Source organism: Periophthalmus magnuspinnatus, chromosome 1 (assembly GCF_009829125.3).
Source record: "Periophthalmus magnuspinnatus isolate fPerMag1 chromosome 1, fPerMag1.2.pri, whole genome shotgun sequence".
NCBI classification, from domain to species: Eukaryota; Metazoa; Chordata; class Actinopteri; order Gobiiformes; family Gobiidae; genus Periophthalmus; species Periophthalmus magnuspinnatus.
In genome coordinates, this window is record NC_047126.1 from 18874601 (window position 1) to 18901183 (window position 26583).

General features: G+C 38.5%; 1 protein-coding gene across 1 annotated transcript in view; it reads right to left on the bottom strand.

Annotated features, from left to right (window-relative positions):
* Positions 1 to 254: 254 nt before the first annotated feature.
* LOC117371367 (slit homolog 1 protein-like) overlaps positions 255 to 26583 on the bottom strand; it is a 53051-nt gene continuing 26722 nt past the window's right edge. Inside the window, exons 9-38 of the mRNA XM_033967033.2 lie at positions 26262 to 26409; positions 26119 to 26190; positions 25799 to 25870; positions 25130 to 25201; positions 24629 to 24772; positions 23508 to 23671; positions 22800 to 22823; positions 22582 to 22726; positions 22188 to 22262; positions 21720 to 21863; positions 20915 to 21058; positions 20389 to 20555; positions 19701 to 19836; positions 19511 to 19579; positions 18223 to 18294; positions 17881 to 17952; positions 17687 to 17758; positions 16001 to 16164; positions 12172 to 12296; positions 11166 to 11260; positions 8998 to 9137; positions 8125 to 8218; positions 7323 to 7460; positions 6542 to 6770; positions 5998 to 6128; positions 5460 to 5614; positions 4264 to 4475; positions 3415 to 3545; positions 2480 to 2688; positions 255 to 675 (exon numbers count right to left, since the gene is read on the bottom strand). Of these exons, the coding sequence (XP_033822924.2) occupies positions 410 to 675; positions 2480 to 2688; positions 3415 to 3545; positions 4264 to 4475; positions 5460 to 5614; positions 5998 to 6128; positions 6542 to 6770; positions 7323 to 7460; positions 8125 to 8218; positions 8998 to 9137; positions 11166 to 11260; positions 12172 to 12296; positions 16001 to 16164; positions 17687 to 17758; positions 17881 to 17952; positions 18223 to 18294; positions 19511 to 19579; positions 19701 to 19836; positions 20389 to 20555; positions 20915 to 21058; positions 21720 to 21863; positions 22188 to 22262; positions 22582 to 22726; positions 22800 to 22823; positions 23508 to 23671; positions 24629 to 24772; positions 25130 to 25201; positions 25799 to 25870; positions 26119 to 26190; positions 26262 to 26409 (3881 nt within the window). The 3' untranslated portion in view covers positions 255 to 409. The remainder of the gene's footprint in view (positions 676 to 2479; positions 2689 to 3414; positions 3546 to 4263; positions 4476 to 5459; positions 5615 to 5997; positions 6129 to 6541; positions 6771 to 7322; positions 7461 to 8124; positions 8219 to 8997; positions 9138 to 11165; positions 11261 to 12171; positions 12297 to 16000; positions 16165 to 17686; positions 17759 to 17880; positions 17953 to 18222; positions 18295 to 19510; positions 19580 to 19700; positions 19837 to 20388; positions 20556 to 20914; positions 21059 to 21719; positions 21864 to 22187; positions 22263 to 22581; positions 22727 to 22799; positions 22824 to 23507; positions 23672 to 24628; positions 24773 to 25129; positions 25202 to 25798; positions 25871 to 26118; positions 26191 to 26261; positions 26410 to 26583) is intronic.

The following is a 26583-nucleotide window of genomic DNA, read 5'->3' on the forward strand; positions in this document are numbered from 1 at the left end:
ACTATGTAACATTCAAGGCTACCTGTTTGTCTCCATGGTTATATTATTGTTTTGCCTTGAATATATGGTATCAAACGTATTTATCTAGAATTCATTTAACCACGGGTGTTTTATAGCATAAACATCTTTATGAAAACATGCATCCTTACTTAGAGCGGTCTCACAGGACCTGTAATTTGGTCTGCTCGTCTCCATGGTGATACATACAGTGCATACGGTGTTGACATGGAAACAAGCAGATGGTGTAGCCTCCACCGGAAATGTTACATAGTACTTCTTTAACAGTTACAGCCAAATCGTACACAAAGCCCCTTTAATGCCATGTATGAAAACAGTTAGCATTAGCCACTTGTGCCTGGGTCACCATGCTAGCTGCACCAGGGTTAGCAGTACATGAATATCTCTGGTCCTAAAGACACTCCTTGCAGCCACACTCCACAGGTTTCTCCACGTCCTGAGTCACAGTCGTCCCATCCTCGCACTCGAACGTTAGCTTCCGTCTGCGTACCCTTAGCGGTGCGCAACAATATGACGTGTTATTGAGGCTCAGCTCTGCCCCGGGATGACAGCGCCCCCTACAGTCCACCCACGAGAAGGGCTTGGTGGTCTGACAGTGCAGGCCTCCTCTCTGCAATTTGTGGAAGTCTCGCATTGGTTCACCCCGACATGGAGATTCTGGAGACAAAACACATGTGAACATGTACAAAACCTAACAACTGACATTAGCACAGCCTCCAGACATACAAAATAGTCAGTTTACCTTGAAACAGAATCATATTTAAATGTAACTTTTCTGGGGGAGGGTCCGCCACCTGATTGTCTCCATAGAGATATTATTTATTTGCCTGAAATGTTCCCCAGTATAAAATTAAACTTTTATTAAAATACAGGTGTTTTTATTTCTAAAAAAGAGCATAGTATTCTTGTTGGGTAACCTGTGTTAACTCGTTTTCTTCATGGAAATAAATTAGTTTAATGCCACACTATGGAACATTTTAGAACAAGCAGGTGGGGAACCCTCTACGAGAAACGTTCACCAGTCCGTTAATACACATTCATAGACTTTTGTATAGTCTCCTGTTAATTATATAAGGAATATTGGCATTAATCAGAGACCGTTTCTGCTAAAAGAATTGACTTGTTAATAAGGTTAAGGCACACTATATTGTGCCCAGAGGGAAATTTGTCCTCTGCATTTGACCCATCCTTCAATGCCGCTGGGGCACCTCATCAGGAGCAGCGGGCGCTCCAGTACCACACCTGGAGACCCATCCCCAGATCTTGAGCTAGGCTTGATCAGGACTATCTTAGCTTGTCTCAGGGCAGAGCTACCTGTTTTGAGAGTGGCCTCACTCTAGAGCAGGAGTGTCAAACACATTTTCACTGAGGGCCACATCAGCAAGATGGCTGCCCTCAAAGGGTTAGATGCAAAATAAATCTCACTACTTTTTTAACTTGTTAATTAACTGTTTCTGTATTTATTACTTATTTAAGTTGCAAATATTGCATATGCATTTGCCTAAATGTAAAAATATGGCTGTGTAACTGTGTGTCTCCTGATAAAATAACATTTTAAGACCATCATACCTTTTCATTTATCCTGTCGAGGGCCACATAAAATGATGTGGAGGGCCACATTTGGCCTGTGGGCCTCGAGTTTGACACATGTCCTCTCGAGGCACCTTAAAGAAATCGTTTAACCAATGGATGACCACGTGCCATGAACACCACTAGTGTAGCTGCAACATATATCTTGTTTAGTTTTTTTTCAGACACTTTAGTATTCTGCCGACTGAGCATGTGCTGGGGTCCAGCCCCTGCCATTGCACCAGGTCGAAAAAAGCTGTCAGTGGCTGCTATAAGCTCTGACACCATCATCATCATCATCATCAGGTCCTCCAGTGCTGCTGGGGACAGAGTCACTGCTTTCTGCCTGTCCCCTGTAGGGGCAGATGGAGCTGAATGAACCAACAGTGGAGATTGTGCATGTGCAGCAGACCCAGACCACTGGATGGGCTGAGGCTGGTGGAAAGAGTACTGAATATTTGTACTCAAGTAAAAGCTCAGTTACTTGGCAAATAGTGCACTCTTAGAGTACTTACTCAAGTACAAGTACTGCTGCCAAAATTGTAGTTAAGTAAAAGTAAAACGTATGCATTACTGAGTACTAATTACTTTTTAACCCAATTTTAGAAGTTTTAAACTGAAATCTGTGTATTATCTGAGCTCTGACCAATCAGACACAGTGCTGTTATGTGTGTTTGTTGGTATAGACAGTAATTAGCTACTTTCCACCCCTGGCTGCAACCAAGCCCCTTGGCCAAAGGGCAGTCATTAGTCCATTTGCACAGTGCACTTTTGAACCTTCTCTACCTGATAAGAAGACATGTATGCACCCACATACCAGGTTAACACGGGTAAAATGTGATTCTGGGAGGTTTGTTTCTGGAGGTAAGGCTGAGGGGGGCGCTGTTCTCACCAATGTCGCAGCTCTGTCCGGTGAAGCCCTGGTTGCAGGTACAGCTCTCGCCCCTTTCCGTCTGCTCACACACTCCATTCACACAGGGCAAGCCTTGGCACAGCGGAGCTGGCGCCCCCTTCTGGTTACACAGCACCCCGTGGAAACCCGCCTCACATTCGCAGCGGTACATCTGAGAGTCCAGCACCACACAGCGCCCCCTAACGCACCTGTGAGTAAAAGCATGATGAGGACAATGACAGTGTAGCCACAGTGGCTGAAGTGGCTGTAATAGGTTGGGTTCATGTAACATTACAATATTCTATAATCCCTGTAGTTTAACACTAAACTGGACACAGGTCAGAATTTTATGGTGGAATTTGCTGTTTAACTGTCAGATTTCAGATATGCTGACCTAGTTTATGGTTAATATCTCTGGCACAAAGTTCAGTGACTTCTCTGTCAGTATAACGGTGATTCTTGAGAGTCGGGACAAAACAGGTTTAGTTTACATTTACGAGTTTGTACAGTAAGGTCTGAAAGTTCTGAATAAAAACTTTTTTTTTTTTCTAAAAAAGACAGAGTCAGGATAGTACAGGATTCTTGAGAGTCAGGATAGTACAGTAGAATCATTGATGAAATCCCAAAAGTGAAACCCTAAAAACCTGATTGCTTTTAAACCATAAAATTAATATGGCAAGTTATAATGACGATAGTTTGAGAGTATTTATGGATTAAGTTTCTTTCAAAAACAGCATTTCCCAGGTTAATATAGCCCCCTGCCCTCCATCTGAAATTCATGAGGGATTGATAATACAACCATATGCTCCCATACTTATATGCTGAAATAGATATCATATTTGTTAACCACAATGCAATCTGCAGTTTGGATATTACTGATGCTACATTTGCAAAAGAATCAATACAAAAGTTGTTCACATTGTCATCATACTCACTTGCTGTTTTCACATGGGTTGGGGTCTGTGGCCTTTGTGACAGTGACCACATCACCTTCCGTTAGACTCGCTGTGATTGGTCGATCACAGAGCACCCCACTCCAGCCCTGGTGACAGACGCACTGAGGACCCTATGGAGGAACGTACATTTAATATTGACAAAGGCTGTAGAAACAGGCAGTCATTAAGTTAATCAATGTTGAAACTGTGAACCCAGTCTTTCAAAGACTTTAGTACTAAGCCTAATATAATTTAACATTTTTGTTATTAGTTTTAAAAAATGTGGACTGAAAAATATGTTTTATGCCATACAGCGGAAGATCATGGCCAAAGAAAAAAATTTCCATGGAAACAAGCAGGAGGAGCCCCTCCTCTTGGGCAATTAAGAGTCAACGTTGTGGACGTATGTTTTTGCTGTACATTTTTTAGTGCAATAAAAATGAAAAACACACAAAAAAACCCCAAAACAGTCTCTTTTTTGTCTAAAAAGTTACATCATGGGGCTTTAAAATACATATAATTAGAATTGACATGATTAGATCAGCTTGCTTGGAAAATCACCTCTTAAGGCAATAGAAAACTTTAAGAAATAATAATGAAATCAAAATCGAGGAAATAATGATGGAAATGCCATAACCTCTGCCCCTGTTAACATATCCATATGAATTCATTTTAACCCCATCCTATTGTTTCATGTTTGACTTTCTAACTTTCTGTTGGTTGAATTGTCAAGTCCTGCGAGGTGACTGCTGATGTGGTTTTAGGCTTTACAAAAATAAATTGAATTGAATCTCATTTAGACATATCTGGATAGAGTAAAGTCATCTTACTGATTTTGGTGGTAGTCACCTGTGCTGCTTTGGGCTGGCAGACTCCGTTCACGCACGGCACTTTGGCACACGCCTCACATCCTGGGACCACCCCCGGCTTCATGTGAGTCTGAGCGAAGTCCTGCAGCTGGTGGTTTATGTACAGGTTTCTGATGCAGCCATGAAAACTGGAGATGTTCAGTGGGGCGGAGGAGAGAGAGAGGGAGGGGGGCAGCACCTCCTCTGGCATCCCTACAACCCAGGGCACAAGGGGTGAGCTCACAGTCATTCACTTTAAAAGGCATATGACAGGTTAGACTACTCATTTCACTGAAACATACCTTCATTTTACCTTCATTTTATAAAAAAAAAAAGTCATTCCTTTTTTAAAATTTTTATATAGCTTATAATTTTACTTCCTTGAACACGGGCAGCAACAAGTCAACACCTAAACCAAAGTCTAAATTACACAATAGTTAAGATTTAACAAATTTAAATAAATGACAACTACTTTATTTATATATTTTTTTAAGTTTGCCAGTAAAATGTGTTCCTTGTGCATATTTTTTGGATGGAATTTTCAGTGTTAAATATAAGAAGAGGTATTCAGTTTTAGAACTCACTACTTCCTGTCTTTTTGTGCCATCTTTTTCCCCCTTATATAAAACTATGATAAATATTTAACACGGATACTATTCCACCAAACCAAGAAATAATTAGAAAAAACCTGCACTAAGTCCAGAGTTCTTTTAAACACAGGGGCTGTAAGAGTACAGGTGATGTGAACTGTATCAGTTTATTCAATACAATTTCTGAAGTAAACAATTCTTTGTTACATTTATTTAGTTAAAGAAGGGATACTCTACTTGTTCAGCTATTTTGAGTACATTTTGTATTTTCCGCAAAAGAGTATATTATAAAAGCAGACAAATCAGACTGCACCCCTAGTTCACAGTGGTTTGCCCAAAAAATTAATTGATGTAATGATATGCCAAAGGGTTTGTGAGACGTACAAACTAGTTAGACAGATTTAAATATGTATTTCTGCTTTTCTTGATTAATGCAGCTTTAACTAGCTCTTTTTTAAATAATGTATTGTTACTGAAATGCTAGTGATAATATTTAAAGCAACTGAAGTGGCCGTACCAATATATATTTTAGTATACTGAAGTTATTCATGAGCATTTAATCGAACATTTCCACAGGGCTCTTCTACAGCAGGGTTAGTGTCCTCACCTCCCACATACAGTGGTGCCTCTGTCGTGGTGCTCTGAGTCCTGCCCAGACTATCCAGACTCTGAGGCTCTCCTCCGTCTACAGAAAGGTTCACCATGTGGTTAAAGGTCACCAGCTCAACCGTGTGGAAGCGCCCATCGTTCACCGTCTCTGCACTGGGCACACAAACATGCAGTATATAACACAACAGCTGTGGGTTTAAGTCTATAGTGAAGTGAACATTGGCCGTAACAGCAAAGCCAAGCCTGGTTAACATTTGGATGGAAGACCACTGCGAATACCAGGTTGCTCTACTAATGCATACTGCTGTTGTGTCCTTAGGCAAGACACTTCACCCACCTTGCCTAGTACAGATAGAGTGTGTGCGTGAGTGTTAGTTGGAGGGGCTGATGGTGCTGATTGGCAGCCTTGCTTCCATCAGTCTACCCCAGGGCAGCTGTGGTAACTATAATAGTTTACCACTACCATGCACAGAATGAATGAAGAAACAGAAAGACTAATAAGACTAATGCATTATTATTATTATTGTTAATGTTACCTGTAGATGGTGCTGGCAGGCTGGTTACCGGGGTCGTAGGTCACTCGGACACGACCTTGGTGAAGCTCCACAGCGATTGGCTCATCATCTCCGTTGTACAATAATATACCGTTATCTTCAGCCGTGGACACCTGCAGCAGAAGGGAGAGTTCATGTTCTCTGCAAAGAACTAAAAAGCCTACCTCCAGAAAGTCTTTTAAAACTCCTGATAACCTTGTAGTTTAGACCTCTACAAACATGGTCTACAGTCACTATTTCCTGTTTTTACCTAATATTTTGTTGAAGCTGAAGTTTTTGCTATGACATGTGACTGACATAAGGGCTTCTCAAACTCTTCAGATTGTCAAAATAACCACATGAAACAGAAACAGTATTTGACATAATTTCACTGCAAGTACATATTACTTCCCCTCAAAAAATCTACATCTTCATATAAACTTCAAACACCCCCTTGCAGTAACAAAAAGAAAATGTAGTCATACTTATATAACATATTGCTGTGAGAAAAGTAAGAAGTCTTTGTCCCTCTGATCCTAAGTCTGACCTGTAGAGTGATATTGGCCTGGCTCCAGTTGGGCACCTCCTGCAGTTGGACGTACGAGTCTCTATCGATGAAGTTCACACTGACCAGTCTCTCACAGCTCGGCCCCTCAAACCCAGCGGGACACTGGCACTGGGAGGTGCCAGAGAGCTGCACGCACAGCGCCCCATTCTGACACAGGATGGCCCCACACGGAGAGGGGCTGGAGGGGCGCACTTCACACAGGTCTCCACTGGGGCAGGGGGGGAAAAAAAACAAAAAACACAACTAAAAAAATGAATAAACTGCTTTTGTCCAGGTGGCAGTGGTTAGTATATAGGACATGGATTTATACCTTGTTAGCATTGAAAAATCTAATCGTAAGATAGTTTTTGTTTTGTTTTTTTAACTACACTTAATTCATTGTGAATATTTTAGTAATATAAAAGTACAGTATATGCTGTAGGAGCTCAAATTGTAAAAACATTTAACCAATAGATGCAAACCTCCTTGTCAAAGCCTGATCTTGTCAGATCTCAGACGCTAAGCAGAGCCTGGTTAGTACTTGGACGGGGAGACTGTTGGGAATATCAGCTGCCACAGTGGGGCACCAGTGGCATTTACCTAGTATGAATGTGATGTGTTTAGTGTTGGTGGTGCTTGGAGGGGCCGATGGTACAGTTTGGCTGCCTTTCTTCCATCCACCTGTGGCTACAATAGTAGCTTTACAACCACAGAGTGTGGAGTGAAATAAACAGGTGGCTGGTGAGGCCTTGATAGCAGAATGGCAGCCCTGGATTTGTACCTGAATCCTTTGGGGCAGAGGCAGCTGTATCCGTCCAATTTGTCGACGCACTGAGCTCCGTTCTGACAGCGGTGGTTCAAACACTCGTCATAATCAGTTCCACAGTCAGGACCCACCCAGCCTGGCACACACACACACCTATCACATAGACAACAGGAAAATATTGTAAACACTTAATGAAGGGAGGCACAAAAACATATACATTTTCATATTTTCTTAAAAGACAAAAAACACACAAGTGGCTTATGTATCAAAAAATACTAATGGCCAGAATGTTCCACAATATGGCATTAAACGTATCTATCTCTAGATCCTGCTTCCAAGCTAATTTACAGGTCTGTGTGAGATGACCTATAGTAATGTATGTTTTTGAAAGTCATTTTGAGGAATTAAACTGTACATAGTTAGTGCATTAACATCTATACGTGGTTTAGAGTGTATTTACGCACACACACACACACACACATTACATAAAAGCACGACTAAACTGGAACTCAACCTGGACTAAACCTGGACAGTACCAGGAGTAACCCGGGACTAGAACAGACCCAAATCAAGAGTGCATTAACACTTGCACATAAACCACATCAAAATTGGGACTAAATTTGTAATTTTGTAACTCAATCAGTGCTAGACCAAGACAAACTCAGGACCATGCCAGATCTACATCAGGACCAAACTGGGATCAAATCAGGGCAAGTATGAAAGCACCCAAGGTCTATCTCTGGACTAAAGTGGGCTCAAACTAAGTCCATCCAAATGAAATATTACTGCCTTAATTATATATGTATATGTATGATACCTGGGTCCACTGGGTGCACTGATGCAGGTGGACTGGTGTAGACAGGGGTTTCTTCCTGGAGCACACATGTCCTCCTCCTCTTCACACAATAACCCTGACCATATGCACAAAGAACATAGTAGACAAGGTTAACACTAATACAGATATATATATAAACCCCCCCTATTAAACAGTTTAGTACACGCTCTCCACAATTCAATGAGAGAATTTGTTTTTATATGGTGAATGACCACGTTTATATAGCACTTTTCTACCTTCAAGGCTCTCAAAGTGCATTAAATCAAAGAACCATTCACCCATTCACACACACACACACACACACACACACACACACACACACACACACACACACACACACACACACACACCCACACACACACACACACACACACACACACACACACACACACACACACACACACTCCAGTGTACAAAGACACTGGGGGGCAGGTTAAGTGTTTTGCACAAGAACACAATGCACATTCATCTGTGAGAGAAAGACTCAAATCTCCAGTCTTCAAATTAGAGGACAAGCACTTAATCAACTGAGCTACAGATTGATATTTTAACCCCCCCCCCCTTTTTTTTTTTTTTTTTTTATACAAATGAGATATATTTGAATAATTTACAGATCATTTTGTCCACTTGTTGTTCTTTGGATAATTTCTTGTTTAGGACTACAGTGAATGCCCTAGCCCTGACTTAGCCATAGACTAGACCTGAAATTGTCCTGTTATATACTTGATTTAGATCTGGTCTTACTATAAAAGCCAAATCTTTTCTTGGTGTCAAAGGATTTAGAGCCACTGATTTGGAGCAACGTAACAGGATGAGTGGTCTGAAACACAGCCTATGTCTCTGTAGGGGGCATACCTGTGTAGTTTGGGGGGCAGAGGCAGGTGTAGTTGCCCACTCCATCCACACAGGTGGCGCTATTCTCACAGCCGTGGTCTTCGCAATCATCAACGTTCACTTCGCAGAATGCACCATGGAAACCAAAGGCACATGCACAGCTGGAAAACGCAGTCATGCAAATTATGAGTAACAATTAGTAACAACTATTGATATTAAAAATACTCTAAGTAACTAAGCAAGTCTAAGTACAGTCATCTGCTTGTCTCCATGGAGATGTGCTGCTTAGCTTGGAATGTTCCACTGTATGCCATGAAACATACTTATCTATCTGTAGAGAAGCACCTCTGCTCAGAGAAAGACAGCATGTTTTTGATAGAAACAAACAAAAATGTAATGAAATAAATGCAAGACATCCCCATGGACACATCAGGTGGCAAACCCTCCACTAGACGAGTTACATAGTGCACCTTTAACTTTGTTATTTTTTCAGATTTCTTTTTTTATTTATTTATTTAATTACAGAAATCTGTAAATAATTCCTAATAGTTCCTCTGCAATGTTTTATTCCTCTTTCACCTTATAATACGACCCCCTTTAACCATTCCTGATGTTTAACTACATGACAAACTCCAGTGAAAATTCCTTAAACCTCCTGTGTGTGACCGCACAGTGACCCTCGCAGCCCTCTGGTGGGTTTGGAGTTTACATCTTTTATTTACTGTACATTCACTGAGCTTTCCTCTTTTTCATCTGTTTTTGAATCGGGGACAGTGTGTGGCTTCTGGTTCAACTGCAGTTTGTCCCAAATTAAGAAATGAAGCATGAAGCGTGAAATATCAAGAACTCAGTCTGACTGTAAATGCTTGAACAAAACAGGCTACACAAAAGGACTCTATATATCCAGTGCTTTGGACGTGCAGTGTAAAGAAGAAAACTTTGAAAATGTATTTAATTATAGAATTCTTAGCATACTTCACATTGAGTTGCATTATATTATAGAATCAAAAGGTAAATTGGGATTAAAAATGCTTTATGTTTGTTGTACTGTTTGTTACGCATTTATTTCTCAAAAATAAAAAAAAGACAAATTGCACATGTACTCACCACAATGTTGTGTAGTTTGAATCCAAATCAATTACTGCAATATATTCCTTTGTTTTTAGGAAAGTAACTGTACTCAGAATATCACCAAATAAAAACTAAAACCTACTGTAACTAAATACAGTGACTCAAATGAGGTATTTTGAATTTGTGTTTTTGGTCCATGTATTTAGTTTCTTCCCAACATTGGTAACATGCATTTAAACCTACAACAAACTGGGGCTGGTAAAATGAATCACAGTCAAATCAAAATCACAATGTGTAAGAAGCACAAACACTGCAAATTTTAAGTCACAATTTTCTTTGCAAACAACTAAATATCCATCTTATTTAGTACGCCTGCCAGCCCTGTAGCTTAGACCTTTACAGACACCTCTTAAATGTGCACTATGTAACATTTTAGCACGGGGATCATTACTGACTTGCTGTGAAAATGTGATTGCCTTGCATGGAATGTCCCATAGTATGACATTAAACTTATCAAACTCCATGGTAACAAGCAGGTAATGCCACCAGGCCAAGTTACAGGTCAGATCTATGGAGTCTACTCTCTTAATGGAAAATCCCATATATATACTCAGTTACATTTATTAAGAAACTTTTTAAAGAAATTGTGCTTTATATCATTATAATATTGTTATTGAAGTAACAGTTATCTTACTTGAGTAAAAATTTTATTACTTTTCACACTTTGAGTAAAACTATAAGTAACAAAAGCTTTATGTTGACAATATGAAATGATTTGAACATTTTTGTTTCTTGCACCACTTCTTCAGATATGATTTAGTTTTTCTCATTTTTGTGTCTATTCTTTGAAAATACCAGATTTTGTGCATTGTTTAATGTTTGTCTGTCCATTTACATTAACTTTAAATTATAAATCAGACGTTACGTCACCGACAGTTACTCTTTAAGTTACTCTTGAGTAGTACCTATCCCAAATACTTTTTACTCTTACTTGAGTAATTTCTTGGACCACTTCTTTGTACTTCTAATTGAGTGATATTATTTTGAAGTAATTAAGTTACTTTTACTTCAGCAACATTTCTGGCTACTCCCGTCTAAGCTGATATAAAGTGTGTTACCTGAACCCTCCGGTCTGCTCGTCACTGATGCAGGTGCCTCCATTGGTGCAGGGTTCACTCACACATGGGTCCACTGGAGTCTCACAGTGTCGTCCCTGCACAGAACAATAACATTTCAATTATACCTATTTACAATAAAAGGTGCATTATGTCACTTTTCTGGTAGAGGGTTTTTTTCCCTCTGCTTGTCTCATTTGAGATGGTGTTGCTAGAGGAAGAATGTACCACAGTATGGCATTAAACTTATCCAAGCTGTGGAGACAAGCACGTTGTACTAACAGGCTGGCTAAATTACATCAGATTTGTGGAGCAATGACCCCACTCGTGATAAGAATAAACACACGTAAAACTTAAATTATGACTCAACCTTGTGTGAAAAAATATACAGATCCCTAGTTCAGTGAAAACAACATACGAGAAGAGTCATATGTCAATTTTATAAAGTATGGTCCAAAATATGGAGACTAAGCATGTCTTAATCATAGACTGTATATATAAATGGACATAGCTAACCTGCTAGCTGCAACGATCCAAATAGGAAGTGATCATGGGCGCGCTTCCGGCTCCATCGACTCACTTTACACTGAAAAATTTTTCTTTTTCTATAACTGCTGCAGTGAGCCTCAGTGAGTCAATAAATCAAGATATGAACATGAATAACAAACAAATCAGGCGCCTTCTTTCCCTGACATCGCTCACACTAGCATTTGCAACAGATTTGATTGACAGTGCTGCTAAGTGCCCGCTCTCTACTAAACCAGCGGCGCGGGCCCCCATACCAGCTAGCCTTGATGAGCTTCATGTGACTGGAGCTGAAAACTATGGGTTACATCACACTCCCTTAGTCCCTTTTTTTATACAGTCTATGGTCTTAATGTGCAATGAAATATGTAACATTAACCTTTTTTTGCTTCAGAATGTGATAAATGTTTTTAATGGCACCACATTTGTCATTGATTGGCTCCATAATTACAACCTCCTTTACATTTGCACTCATTGTTCTTACCGTGAACCCAGCGGGGCAGGTGCAGCTGTACTCCTGACTCTGGTCGTCATGACACTGGCCCTGGTTTAAACACGGAGACGAGACACAGGGACTGCACTTCACCTGGACCCACTCCTCCACTGGGCCTTGAGAAAACAAAACATCCATCCAAATAAAGCACAATTAAACACCGCTCAACTGGAATAAGAGCACAAAATATAGCAAATTTAGATATAAAGCACTCCACTCAGGCCTGGAAGAAAAAGTCCACATAAAACACTCGTCTAAAGGGCTTAGAATATCAAAGTATACAATAATACTAGGGCTGCATAATATGAAAAATAATAAATCAACACGCAACATTCCAATATATGTTTAGTTCCAGTTAACTCAAAGTCAAATGAATCAAAGTTAGCAGTGCCTATCTGAAGGATTAATATTAAAAATGAAAAAATCTTGATACCAATAGAATGTATAGCACAAAATAAAAGTTGTTTCTTAAATATTATATGTGTGGTACTAAGTTCTGATATAAAAACCTAAAACTATTCAGTAAAAGTCCAAATTTGCTCCATTTAAGTAAAATATTCAGTAGCAATACTTCCTGAAATTCATATCTAGTTCTCATAATAATTCAAGTATCAAGTTTCTTTGACAGCTCTATCAAAACACAGGAAGAACATGCAAACTCACCCTCATTATTCTTACAGAGTGATTCCACTTGATTGTTCTGATATGGAAAATTGCATCAATGCTGTCTATCAATACTTTTGCCATATATTGTGCTGGAGTCTATGGAGTAATCACCTAACCACTGTTCTGAAAGTAAATATCATATTCATTTTTCTCATAGACTTTACAAAAAAAATGAAAGGTTTGAAAGCTTGGTCAAGTGTAAATCAGCTATGTGGTACCTCATGACCACAAGACATATAATTTTATGCCAAATCTGTATCTGAAACTTCATAAACCACATTATTATTATTATTATTATTATTTGAATTTTGCATTTAAAACATGCTTTTTGGACTTAAAGGGCTCATATTTCGCTATAATATGTTATAATGCTGTTTCCTCATCAAAACCTAACACACAAACCTTGCATATTTAGTTTGTGTTCTTTTCTCAAACTGAAAACACTCTGTTCCACCTGTGATGTCATGATGTTGTAATACAGGAAGTGCTCCGCTGTGATTTTAAACTCCATACACCTTCACTAGAATCATTTAGGTGAATTCAGCCCTGGAATTATCTATCTCTACTGAACAAAAGGTGAAGAAAAAATAGCTGTTAACTTGAAAACTACCTCTTCATGACATCACAAGGTGGAACAGAGCAGTTTGATCTTTGGAGATATATAGAGACTAATAATAAAGGCTTACTTAAAGATGTGTGACTGGAACACAGCACAACTACATGTATGTTTTTGATGAGGTAACAACATTATAACATGTCTTAAAGCTCCCAGGAGTTGTAAGTATGTGTAAGTTTGTAATATAGGACCTTTAAAACAGCGGCGTTATGGATATTAGTTACCTCTTTACACTCTTAATATTTGAAAAGTCTATGGGATAAATCAATGACAAATTTACTTTCAGAACCAGAGTGGACTTCGAAGTGGGCAGGACTGTTCTGCTCCATTAATATAAGTATCTTCTAGCCTCATCTAGACACAGGCAGAACATGCAAACTCCATACAAAAAGGCACTACTTCTTTCATGAATCACATCGGTTAAATGTATGCAGTTTTTCTCAGTCTCATTACTATGACAGTGACATTCTTAGCCCCAGTGTGATTTGACCCCATGATGATTCCTCCTGCGCCATTTTAAAACACCGCTAAAGAAGTGACGCACACCACTGGGAGCCTATGTTTTAAATTATGTCACACGAGCAATATCGAGGAAAAATTTAACACTATTTTAACATTTAAAAATACCACAATTAGCACCTGGCTTGATTTTTCGCAGTCTAACCAAGTGAGAGGAGGAAAAAGACATGCCATATTTGAGTGATTTAATACATGGGTTAATATATAGCTCTGAACTGCAGGTAAAATGCACCCAACTGTTTTAGACAATGTTACAAAACTCCAGGGGCCAGCGTACTGTTCATTTGCAGGTTTTGTGAGAGCAATTAGCAATCACACTTACGTATACATCTGAGAAATATTTAACAATGTAAAATGAAAAGAGTTACATACCAAGATAGAAAATTCAGTCCTATGTCTGAATAAATAGTAAGATTTGTAACAGGTAGGACAGGAGTCTTTAGAGTTGAATAATGACCTCACTTTCTGAAGCAATTGTAAACATGAACATTTCATTTTGTTTATTTGTTTTGACACGTTTCATATGGATAAGCCTGGTGATTACAGAGATATTAACTATAAACTAGGTCAACAAATCTACAATCTGACAGTCCGATATTACACAAAATGTACTCCTGTGAGCCATGTTATAATGCTGCTCCTCAAAAACATACCTGGAGTTTTGTTTCATTCACACATGTTTAAGTAGCCCTTTATTATTAGTCTGTCTACATTTTCTTCATCCTAAATATGCAGGATTTGTATATTAAACGTGTGAATGAAACAAAACACAACTCCGGGTCTGTTTGTGATGAGGAAAAAACATTATAACAGATCAGAAAATAGAGTAATATGGGCCCATTAAACAGCAAATTCCACTTGTCCTCAGTCCGTAGTAGGTTGGAATGTTCTGGTCCAACCTTTTAAACATTTTTTTGCTTATAAATATTAGTCTATAAAGATTAGAGCACTTTAAATGCATTTACTTATTTCCTATGTGTCACTGTTACCATATATATAGATTCTTGCATTTACAAAACCCTTTAACAAACAGTGTATTAACTACAGCTTAAGCCCACAGCAGAAAAGTTTATTTCTTTCTGTGTATACACTCTGATCTATCGTATCCATAGTGACTGGACGACCCCTGGATCCTGGCCTTGGACCGGTTCAGATTCCTGGTCTACGGCTGCTGCGGTCTCTGAAGTGTAAAGAAGACAAGACGCTTATGTGCGACAGGTGTGTGGGAGGAGGAGAGGACAGACACACACACAAAGAGGAGGTTTTATAGAATTTATCATACTGATAAAGAGAGAGAGAAGAGGAGGAGGAGGAAGAGAGGAGGGGGAACGAGGAAGAGAGGAGAGGAGGTCAGAGGGAAGGGTGAGAGAACCAGAAGAGAGACAGGGGAAAAGAGAGAAACAGAGAAGGAGAGAGGGAGGGCAGAGGAGATAGACAGACAGAAAACTGCATACCTGCATTAGAGAGGGGAAAAACAGTGCACACACTCGCACACAAGAGCACATTTTCTATTTACTTACTAATATTGTAATCGACATGCGGTCTGTGATTTACTATTAGGAAATGCACATATTATTTCTGCTGCTAAACTGATATGTAAACGAGAGCATTCAGTCAGTGGAAAAGTGTGTTTGCCTTTGCTCCTACAGGGTATTGAATTGTTGAAGTGCGTTGCAAATTCATGTCTTCTTGTCCTTGTTGGTCCTTGGTTACTATGAAATGCCCTGTTGGTTCCGCACATGCGTCTCAAGTAGAGTATACCACGTTATCACAGTTTAAGCTCTCATAGTTCTAAGAAATTTGGTAGCGACCACTAAACCTGATTTGCATTTCCTCTACCGAAGTCTGTGCCTGTTGGTGAAAAAGCCCTGTTTTGCATATTCACTCACTCATAGCAGCAAAACTGCACTGTGTCTTTTTAGTGTCTATGTGTGTCAACTGCATCGGGTTTTTGCTCCACTTTTATCTGGTACATGAGCCAACGCTTGATGAATGAGGCCCTTAGTGTATTGTCCTCACCGTTGCACTGGAACTTGTCTGCGGGCGTGGTGAGCAGCAGTTTCCCCTCCATGCCCTTTGGCCCAGCACAGCGCGCGATACCTGGCTCCTTGTACCCACTCTTTACCCAGTCTGATAACCATAGCAACCGGCAGTCGCAGTACAGAGGGTTAGCTCCAATTGCTCTGGGAAACAAAATACAAGCAGAATGATCATTGCAACTTTAGCAATGCATTTTATTACATTTTCACAATATTATTAAAAGCACAGTTTTAACAAAGTGATAAAAACAACTAGCTAATTTTAAACAGTTTGCAGTGGTCCAAAGTTAACCCTCACTTATCTTAAGATAGCAAATCTTATCTTGCCATCACTTATCACTTATCTGGATTACATTATTGATAAATTATAGAGAAAGGCCATTCATAGATGGTCTTTTTATTTTGACAGCTTTGACCAGTTGTGCTGTAACAAATGCATTTCTATTTTGAAGAAATGTTTGTCAAAAATTGCGAATTACAAATGAACTATGCCTTTCCATGGTTTGTGATTGTGAATCATGTTTGGCCACATGAGGGAGCTCTGCCATGTAGCTAAATATTAACAACAAAACATGCAGTTAAAATCCACCTAATATTTTCCTGTTTATTAAAAGACTAATACAAACACATCTTATATATAGTGCAGACAAAATGCAATGTAAACAGGATTAAAATAAAAAACAGACTGAAGATCTATAGCTCACGAGACAGGTCTATTGCTGGAGACAGGAGCAGGGTCACTGGGGTCATTGTGACTCAGGTGACCTCATTGTTCTACATAAGGAGGGAATACATGTCACAGACGAATGCTGTGATTTTCAATATTGGATCAGGTCTTGTTTCAAACACAAGATCAAAATTCAGGATTGGGTATAACGATTTTCAATTGTTATAATTTATTTATTTTGTTTACATTTTATTACATTTGCAAATTATGCTCTGTGTAACTGGTGGAAGATTCACCACTTGCTTACCTCCATGGAGATGTTATTACTTTGCCTAGAATGTTCCCCAGTATGGTCTTCTGGTGAGTGAGGCAGTCTCTCCACAGATCTAACCTGTAATCTGGCTGGGTTGTGCCATGTGCTTACTGTGGAACATTCCAGACAAAGCAATAACATCTTCATGGAAAACAAACAAGTGGCAGACCCTTTAAATGTATTTTGTCTTTGCAAAGAAAGTAGAAAACAACATCACCTTATTTCAATGTATGACATGACATATATTTGAGTAATATTTCAGTTTATAGCTTCTTAAAACATTTGAGTAAGAACATTAGTTTTGACAATGGATTCTTACATAAATTTACTAGAATACCCTTATTGATCTAAAGCTAAATGGAGGGATCACTTCCTCTCGTGTCTGAACTGAAGTCTGTAAGAGTTCATTCAGATCGATACAGTCCTGTTTTTTACCAGGATCTACTGTAAATTCAATTAGACCAGATGTCACAGACAGAGAGTGAGAGAGCGGGAAAGAGATGAGGAGGAGAGAGGGAGGAGGGAGAGAGGAGGGAGGGGAGTGGAGGGAGGGAGAGTGAGGAGGAGAGAGGGGGGAGGTACAAAGAGAGTGAGAGAAAAGGGAGAAAGAGAGAGGGCAAAGAGGGGGGCCAATAGTCAAATAAAAGTCAAAACTGTATCAAATGAGTAATAATGGAAAAACTCACAGGTGAGAGAGCGAGGCCACGTCACTGAAGATTCCCTTCTGCAGCTCTGAAATCTCGTTTCCATGGAGAGAACTGGAGAACCAAACAAACAATAATCACATTCATTTGGAGTGAGAACTGTGCTTTTATTAAACATAATAATCATTCAGTTAAATAGAAATAATGACAGACAAATGTTAAAGTGCATGTCTTACAGCAGTCTGAGTGAGTGCAGTCCTGCCAGAGCCTGAGGAGGGATACAGCGCAGAGAGTTATAACTGAGGATCCTGAAACATAAAACACAACAGTTCATTTTAAACCTTTACATCCTTTATATGACAGTGCCCATGACAAGTTGGACCACTCATTTACATAATTTTTGTTGTACTGTTCACTGGGAGAAACATCTACTTTAGACATTTTTAAACCAAAATGTCACTTGACTGATGTAAGACTATGATAAACATTAACCACAAACAAAGTAATAATTAGAAGAACATGGAAACCTGTCATCTGCACTCAGCACACAGAGCCTGTGCTTAGTGCAATGGACTTACAGAGTTGTGAGCTGGCTCATGTTGGAGAAGGAGTCGTCTGACAGAGAGCTGATCTTATTGTTGCTCAAATCTCTGAAGAAAAACAGCAAATAAAACAATTAGAAAACAAATTAGAACATAAGAACATAAGTTGTCATGTTTTGTCTATATATTGCTTTTGTTTGACAAAATGGTTTAATCTGATTGACAACAGGACGATGGATTAGATCAGTGGTTCTTAACCTGGGTTCAATCGAACCCTAGGGGTTCGGCGGAGATCAAGACACGCACCCGACTCATATGATTCGCGGACTGCGAGTGTCTTCAGACGTTGGCCCAATTCAACAAATGCACCCTTTGATGTGTCCATCGAAGTACCTGCCCAACTTAAATGATCCGTTTGAACGGCATAAAAACATAAAACGACATAAAAACGAAGAAAAGGAACAGACTTTGCTGTGAAAATGACATGAGAGTGGCACTTGTCAAGGTGAAGCCACGCGTTTCTGAACTGGTCTCTCAAAGGCAACAGCAGAAGTCACACTGATTTGCAGTAAATATTCATTATTATTCTAGCCTGATGGAAATTAGGTGATGGGTGTGTGTTAAAATGTTAAAAACAATAAATAGCATAAATACAATAAGTTCATTATTGAAATACATAAGGTTAAAATGATTTCAGTGTGGTAGTATTAAAAAATACCTGAAGAAGGTCAGAGCGACCGAAACGTTGTATGGAATAAAATTGCATTAAGAGTGAGACAGTGTGCAGGAGTTTTTCTTTAATTTTTAGACAAGTATTAAAAAAGGTCAAATCTTTGTGAAAAGGTATGTATGTAATTTGTTGTGAGTTCATGCATTCTATTGGTTTTACAGGTTTTACTTTGAACACAGTGATGTTAATGCACGGTTCATTTTGTGCACCAGTAAAACATATATATATATATCTTGAATTTGAAAAAAAAAATTATATATATATATATATATATATATATATATATATATATATATATATATATATATATTTCAATAATCAAGGGTTCGGTGAATGTGTATATGAAACTGGTGGGGTTCAGTACCTCCAACAAGGTTAAGAACCACTGGATTAGATAAAAGCAGGTGCAGGTGTGTAACGCAGGCCACAGCCCCCTCTGCTGGAGTAATGTATAACTACACACATTAAACTACACTAAACGTAGGTTTATTTCAGAATATTACATGAAACAAAGACATGTTGCATTGTTTGATGTGTTAAAATACATATGAACAATAAGTATAAAATATATGTATAAACGTGTTTCTGACTTACACAAGCTGCAGATACTTGAATGATGCCAGCTCTTTGGGGACACTGATGAACTGGTTTCCATCCAGGTACCTGCCACAGACTCATTATATGTTTATATATATCAGGGTATACACCTCATAGTGTAATACTCCAATACTGTGGGAGTTAACATTATTATATACTGTCTACAGTAAGAGGGGGTCAGACTCACAGTTCTGTGAGGTTGCGAGGCAGTCCTCGGGGCAGACTCTGCAGGTGCTTGTTGCTGCAGCGGACCACAGTGTCCACACACGTGCACTGGGCAGGACAGAGGGGCCCGGGGCCACACAGAGAGTCATCCACCCAACCTGAGAGGCAAAGGGGTCAGCATGTACCATTAGTTTAACTAGCCAAAACCTATATTCCAGTAATATCAAACCAACAAAAACAGACCCTGAAATACCATCTTGGCACTAAGGGCTTCATTTATCAAGTGTTTGCTCACACGCTAAACAGATGTCACGCTAAAGGTGCACCCAAAATCTAACACAGTTTCTCACACAGTTTTGCTCCAATGAGTGAATGAATATGCAAAACAGGGCGTTTTCACCAACATGTACAAAAAGATGAAGATTTATCATAACTATGAGACCAACATGTCAGACAGTTAGTATCCAGCTAGACATCATCCAACTCCTATTTATAATTCTATCCTCAGACCTAAATCTAAACAAGGAAAACAATAGAGCTAGCAAATATGATAATAGGAATGAGATCATCTATTAGGGGCCTGAATAATTATGCTAAATATGACTCACACTTAGTGTAGCTCATTAGCACTTGGATTGGTAATTGATTGACTGAGAAAAACATGATTAAAAGCTCAATAAAAATGTCTGTGGTCTGTGAGTCAAGAGTACCATCTTCACATCTGAAGTCTGGGGTGGCCACGTCCTGTAGAGGGATCTCTCTGAGGAAAGCGGGGCTTTGGCAGCGAGGGTTGCCCGTGACAATTCTACGACTGCGAAGCCACGCCCCAAACCATGACAAACGACAGTCGCATTTAAATGGGTTTGCCAACAAATTTCTATGACGACACAACAGAGAGGAGAGGTACACGGTAAATGTATACAGTGATACAACTTCAGGAATCAAGAATGAAGTGAATGATCACATGAAAATATCATTTTAATGGTTGCAATTACAAGATGACAAAAGTTATAATTATTATTTATATATATGTATGTATGGATGTATCTTTTTGTCCAGTTGATTGATAGATTTTTACTTTTGGCTTTAACTATGGATCAGATGTGGACGACTGAGGGATTACACAGACATCTTTGCAGTTCATAGTTTTCAAAAAAGGTCAGTGTGACAGTAATGTGTGATTTGTGTTAAGCCTAGTCCATAGCGTTGAGTTGGTCACTTGGTTTAGTCTCTTACAGAGTGGAGAGGTTGGGCAGAGCGTCAAAGGCCCCTGGGAGGATGGTGCTGAGCTGATTGTCGTACAGAGACAAGAGCCGGACGTGAGGGAGCCCAGTAAAGCTGCCATTGTGAATACAGCTGATCTTATTATTCCTCAGCATCCTATAATCAAATCAAATCAAATCAAACTTTATTTATATAGCACTTTTCATACAAAAAAAAAAGTAACACAAAGTGCTTTACAAAGCATTAAAATCAGTCCCACCCACCAAACCCACCCAGCCACCCGACAGCCCAACAACCCAACTCACATAATCACATAAAGACACAAATTTTTTTTTTTAAAGAATCAATGAGGAAAAAATATACAGAAATATGTTAAAATTGTAAATGCTTAAAGGAATTTGTATAGAAAGACCACTTATGGAACAGTCTGAGATATACTAAATTATGAGGATTGAATTTGGGGAGTTTTAGGTTACCAAATAATAATAGATATAGATTTAGACACTGATAGTTAATCCTGCTGTCCCATGAGCAGTTTTGTCCTTTTACATGTGTCTGTTTGTTGTTTCTGCAAGTAGTAAGTTATAGCTTGTAATAAGCATGAAAAATATAGTTTTCACTATAATACTGATACTATTCCTGTAATATAGACATAGACAGAGCATAAATAAATGCATTTCTTTATCAATTCAATATTATAATGATTTTTATATAAGCTACAAACCACAGACTTGTAGATTTGCCTTGATATAATTATAATCTACCATTAAAATCTTGTCTTTAGTTTGAGGGTATGAAATTGTTTTGTTATTCTCACAGCATGCGCAGTCCCTCCATGCCTCTGAACATGGCTCCTCTCACAGACTCCAGGTGGTTCGCTGTGAGGTGCAGCTCCACCACTGACGAGGCGCCCTCGAACGCACCGTCCTCTATCTCTGAGATCTTATTGTTACTCAGGTTTCTGCGAAGAAAAAAAAAAAAAAAGACAAAGTATATGTTTTTATTCATGTATTATGACAGAGGCAGTGCACAATATACATTTTCAGTTACTGTCACTGGGCAGACTAATATTTTGACACTAGTCAAAAAGTCACAGGAGAAAATTTACAAACTAATCCAAATGTAAATTGCACAGTTAAGAATAATTTGGAAAATTGGTAATATCTGATGCATTTCCTCACAACACGGTTTAATGCCGTATTTTGACCTTACTTGTTAGTGTTTATGTAAACTAGAGAGCAAACAACATAAAATGACTTTGTAAAACATATATAAAGCTACGTACATTTTCTTGAGTTGCTTGAGGCCCTTGAATGCACCAGTGGCCTCCAGCACTGAGAGGTCATTGTTGTTCAGACGCCTGGAGGAAAAACACAACAACTGAAACATAAATTAAACTATTTCATAAAAATGTTATTATATTATTATGTACTTTTCCACTCAGAATTGTTAAATTACTAAAATTATGAATACATTTAGATACTGTAGATATTTTTAAAATAAAAGCAAAGCTTTTCCTAAGCTTTCCTAGTACAAAACCACACCATGAAGGAAAGCAATACAATGTGCATTAGATAAAATAAACAATCTGGTTACATTTAATTATTGTGGAATTAATCAGTTAAATGAACATGACAATTTTGTTCACTAAAACGAAAAGTAATGATCTGACTCCTCACAGCTCCTCAGTGGCCAGGGGCAGGTGCTCGGGGAACTTGGTGAGCCTGAGGTTGGAGCAGTCGACCACGTTGGCCTCACAGCGACACTTGGATGGACACACAGGTTTACTGTTACACTCGTACGTCAGGCGCTTGTCGTCTGAGCCTGAAAGCAACACAGACTTAGCATGATTTTAAACAAATGAAATGAAAAATAGGAAACACGGTATATCGTTTACCTGGAATGTAGTACTGCTCTTTGGCTGTTGAGAAAAGAAAATCTTTGATTTTGATTTCACTTATCATTCAAGAAAACACACATATATTGATTGTAAATATTCAAGGAAATGCTTTTACAATTACAATATTCCTTTTCCACTTGTCACCAACACAGAATGACTGTCTTTACCTTACTTCATGTAAATCTATTTCTCAACAGCAGAGGGCACTGTTGGTCACATTTTCACAAAGATTACTTTGTGATTCTCAAACATTATCAGATCTGACCCCATAACAACAATATTAGGATTCAAATTTTTCACTTCATAATCTGGTGACTCCCTAAAATCCAATCATGGGAAATATGACCCCGAGATTTAAAACAACTGCACTTTTTTAAGGTGCACAATAAAACATTTCTGTTGGAGGGACTGCCACCTGCTTGTCTCAGTGGAAATTGGATTCCTTTGCCTGGAACAGTATGCTATTAAACATATTCATCTCCATAAAGACAAGCAAATGATAGCACTAGGCGAAGTTACAGGTCAGATCTATGGAGATCTGACCATTACAGGAAAAGCAATAAGCAATAATTACATAGTGCACCTAAAACCAATTTTAACCCATACAGATCTATTTTAAAACTAATTTAGAGCCAAACAAGGTTCAACCCTGATCTAAACCAGGTCTAAACCACGCCTGGTCCACTCTCCTTCGTGTCCTCTTACCAGAGCACCTGAACTTGTTGCTCTTGATCTGAGCGATGCGTTTGTTGGTGAGCCTTCGTGGACTGGCACAGCGCGCTCCACTCGTCTCTATGGGGTTAGCCCTCAGGAAGTCCGACAGCCATTTTACATGACAATCACACACGAAAGGGTTCTGAGCCAAGTGACTGAGGGAGAGAAGCAACAGAGTGGCTATGGTACTGATGATAAAATACAAACTCAAGACTACACCTGAACATGCAAACTGACATTAACCTACTTCTGACCTACAACATCAGGTCTGAATTATATCACATCACTAAGACACTTCTAAACCAGGACAAAGACCTCTGCACAATTTTTATACCAGGAATAACCAAACTTAAAATAATCCCTTGGCGAGCAATTTATCTGGACTGCAGCAAAATTAATCAAGGTGTAAACAAAGATTAAAACAGGTCTAACCTAGGTTTTAAAAGAGATATATATTACGCAAAATCTACTTGTATGAGCTTTTAACCATGTAATAAAGTTTTTTGCTTTCTTATCATTAGCTTACTTAAATTTGGCTTGGTTCTGTACTTGAAACAATTAAAAGAAGACGACTCTGGGTCATACACATAGAGTTAAAAAATGTTGCGTAACCATTTTCAATAATAAAAACATGTCAATAAAAATCTGTCGCTTGCTACGGTGGAATATAACTGTGAGATTGTGGGGCCAATCAGTTCTGCAGTTTCAAACAAAGAGTCAATAGATCAATATTGTGTTTTACAATGAATAGTATGTAAAATAACCATATGTTACAAGCATTATATATTCTTTAAACTGGTCTAAATTTGGACTAAACCATTTCGAAACCAGGCCTTACCCAGTCCAGTTGTGGTACATACACCGCCTGAATACTGTAGTGACTGTGTGGTCACTAAATTAACCAGGTCTAAATCTGGATCTTAACCAGGACTAAATCAGGGCTTAATTAGAACTCTAAATTAGGACTAAACCTGTTCTACCTGTCCAGTTGTCTGAATACTGTGCAGTGAGCTGAAAATATCTCTTGCCACAATCAAACCCAGATCTAAACAGGGTCTACATCAGGTCTAAATTAGGACTAAACCAGGTCTAACCCAGTCCATGGTACATACAGCGTCTGAATACTGTGCAGTGCGTTGAATGTCCCTTTGGCCACACTCTGGATCTTGTTGTCATAAAGGGAGAGCAGAGCCAGGTTCTCCAGGTCTTTGAAGGCTGTGGCCCGGACACAGTGGATCTTATTGGCATTTAACAACCTACAGGGACATTGCAGTATTTTACAGTCAAATATTATAAACCAGACACTAACAGACAGTACTGAGGAATAATTAAGTGCAGATATGATGATTAAAAAAAAAAAAAAAAATCACAAGTTCTGTTTAATCTTTGTCATTTTACATACAAAAAGACCACCAGAAAACCACATGCTTTTACTGACAGAGGATTGACTACAGACTTCATATAAAAGACTGAAGCTGATCATTCACAAGTAGAAATGACAGAATTTTGTCGTAAGTAATAGTAAGAAAAGCTTTCCATACAATAAATGTCAAAATAAGGATATCTGTAAGTAATAAAACGTATATACATAAGTTAGTGAAACATGGACTTACAGTAGCTCCAGAGAGGACAGTCCATCAAACACTCCCTCAGGCAGCTCAGTGATCTTGTTCCCATATAAGACACTGAAAGAACAGAACAAAGTAAACAAAAAATAAACAAATGAGTGCAGTCCAATGAATGGTTTCATTATTATTAAATCCAAATAGACAGGTCAGGCAATGTGGCATTTGTGGAAGAATATATTAACCCTGGAAAGTTAATTGCAATGATTTCAAAAAGGTAAAAAATAAAATTAAATAAATAAATAAAATAATAATAATATTTATATTATTATTATTATTATTATTATTATTATTAGTAGTAGTAGTAGTAGTAGTATTAGTAGTAGTAGTAGTAGTAGTAGTAGTACATTTAAATTCTAAATATAATAAAACATGTAAATTAAAGTGTTAATCTGTTTATGTAATATTATGTTTTATTTTATTTAGAAAGCTGCAATTGTAGTAAGGCATTTGTTCAAATGGATATCTTGATATCCATATACTGTAGGTAAAATACTGGTTTGTATAATATATATATATATATATATATATATATATATATATATATATATATATATATATATATATATATATATATATATATATATATATATATATTTTTTTTTTTTTTTTTTTTTTTTTTTTTTTTTTTTTTTAAATCATATTGTAGTGACTCACAGTGAGTTGAGGGCCTTTAGTCCATGGAAAGCATCAGGGGCGATCTCTGAGATCTGGTTGTTACTCAGGTCACTGAAAAGGAAAAGGCAAATCCACAAAACACAAGTTGTTTTAATACATTGGGTGTTTCGAGACGGTGTAATCTCTAATTCATCCAGGAGTGGTTAGATAAACGATATGTGGGGATTAAACAACAAGGAGCAGCGTGTTACGGTTTTAACGCACTTACTACCTGTACGGTTATACAATAATAATGTGCAGCAGTTAGCATTAGGATTCTCACTGACCATAGTGTAAAGGGCATTATGAGCTGTACTCACATCCTGCGCAGTTTCTTGTAGGAGGTGAAGGCTCCGGGAGGGACTGATTTTATGCCATTTTGCTCCAAACGACTGGGAAAAAATGTTAATTTGGCGTTACATTAGTTTGACATAGAAGATCTCTTGATGAATGATGAACTCACATCTCGGTCATAGCTTCGGGCAGGTGCGCTGGGATAGCGGTGAGTCCTCTGCCTCGACAATCCACGATGTTGTTGGAGCAGGTGCACATGGGCGGACAGGAGCCAGAGGCCAGACTGCAGGGCTGAACGAATGCACTCACCCCCTGGCCTGGAGGATACAAACATGTAAGTCATTTATTTTATCCAATATGACAGGAAGAATGTTCTAAAACTATGACTGCTCATGGAAGTTTGACTCCTGGGAGAATATGCTGAGGTAAAGGTGCACTATGTAACTTAGATTATGTCCGCCACCTCCTTGGCTACAGATGTCATTACTTTA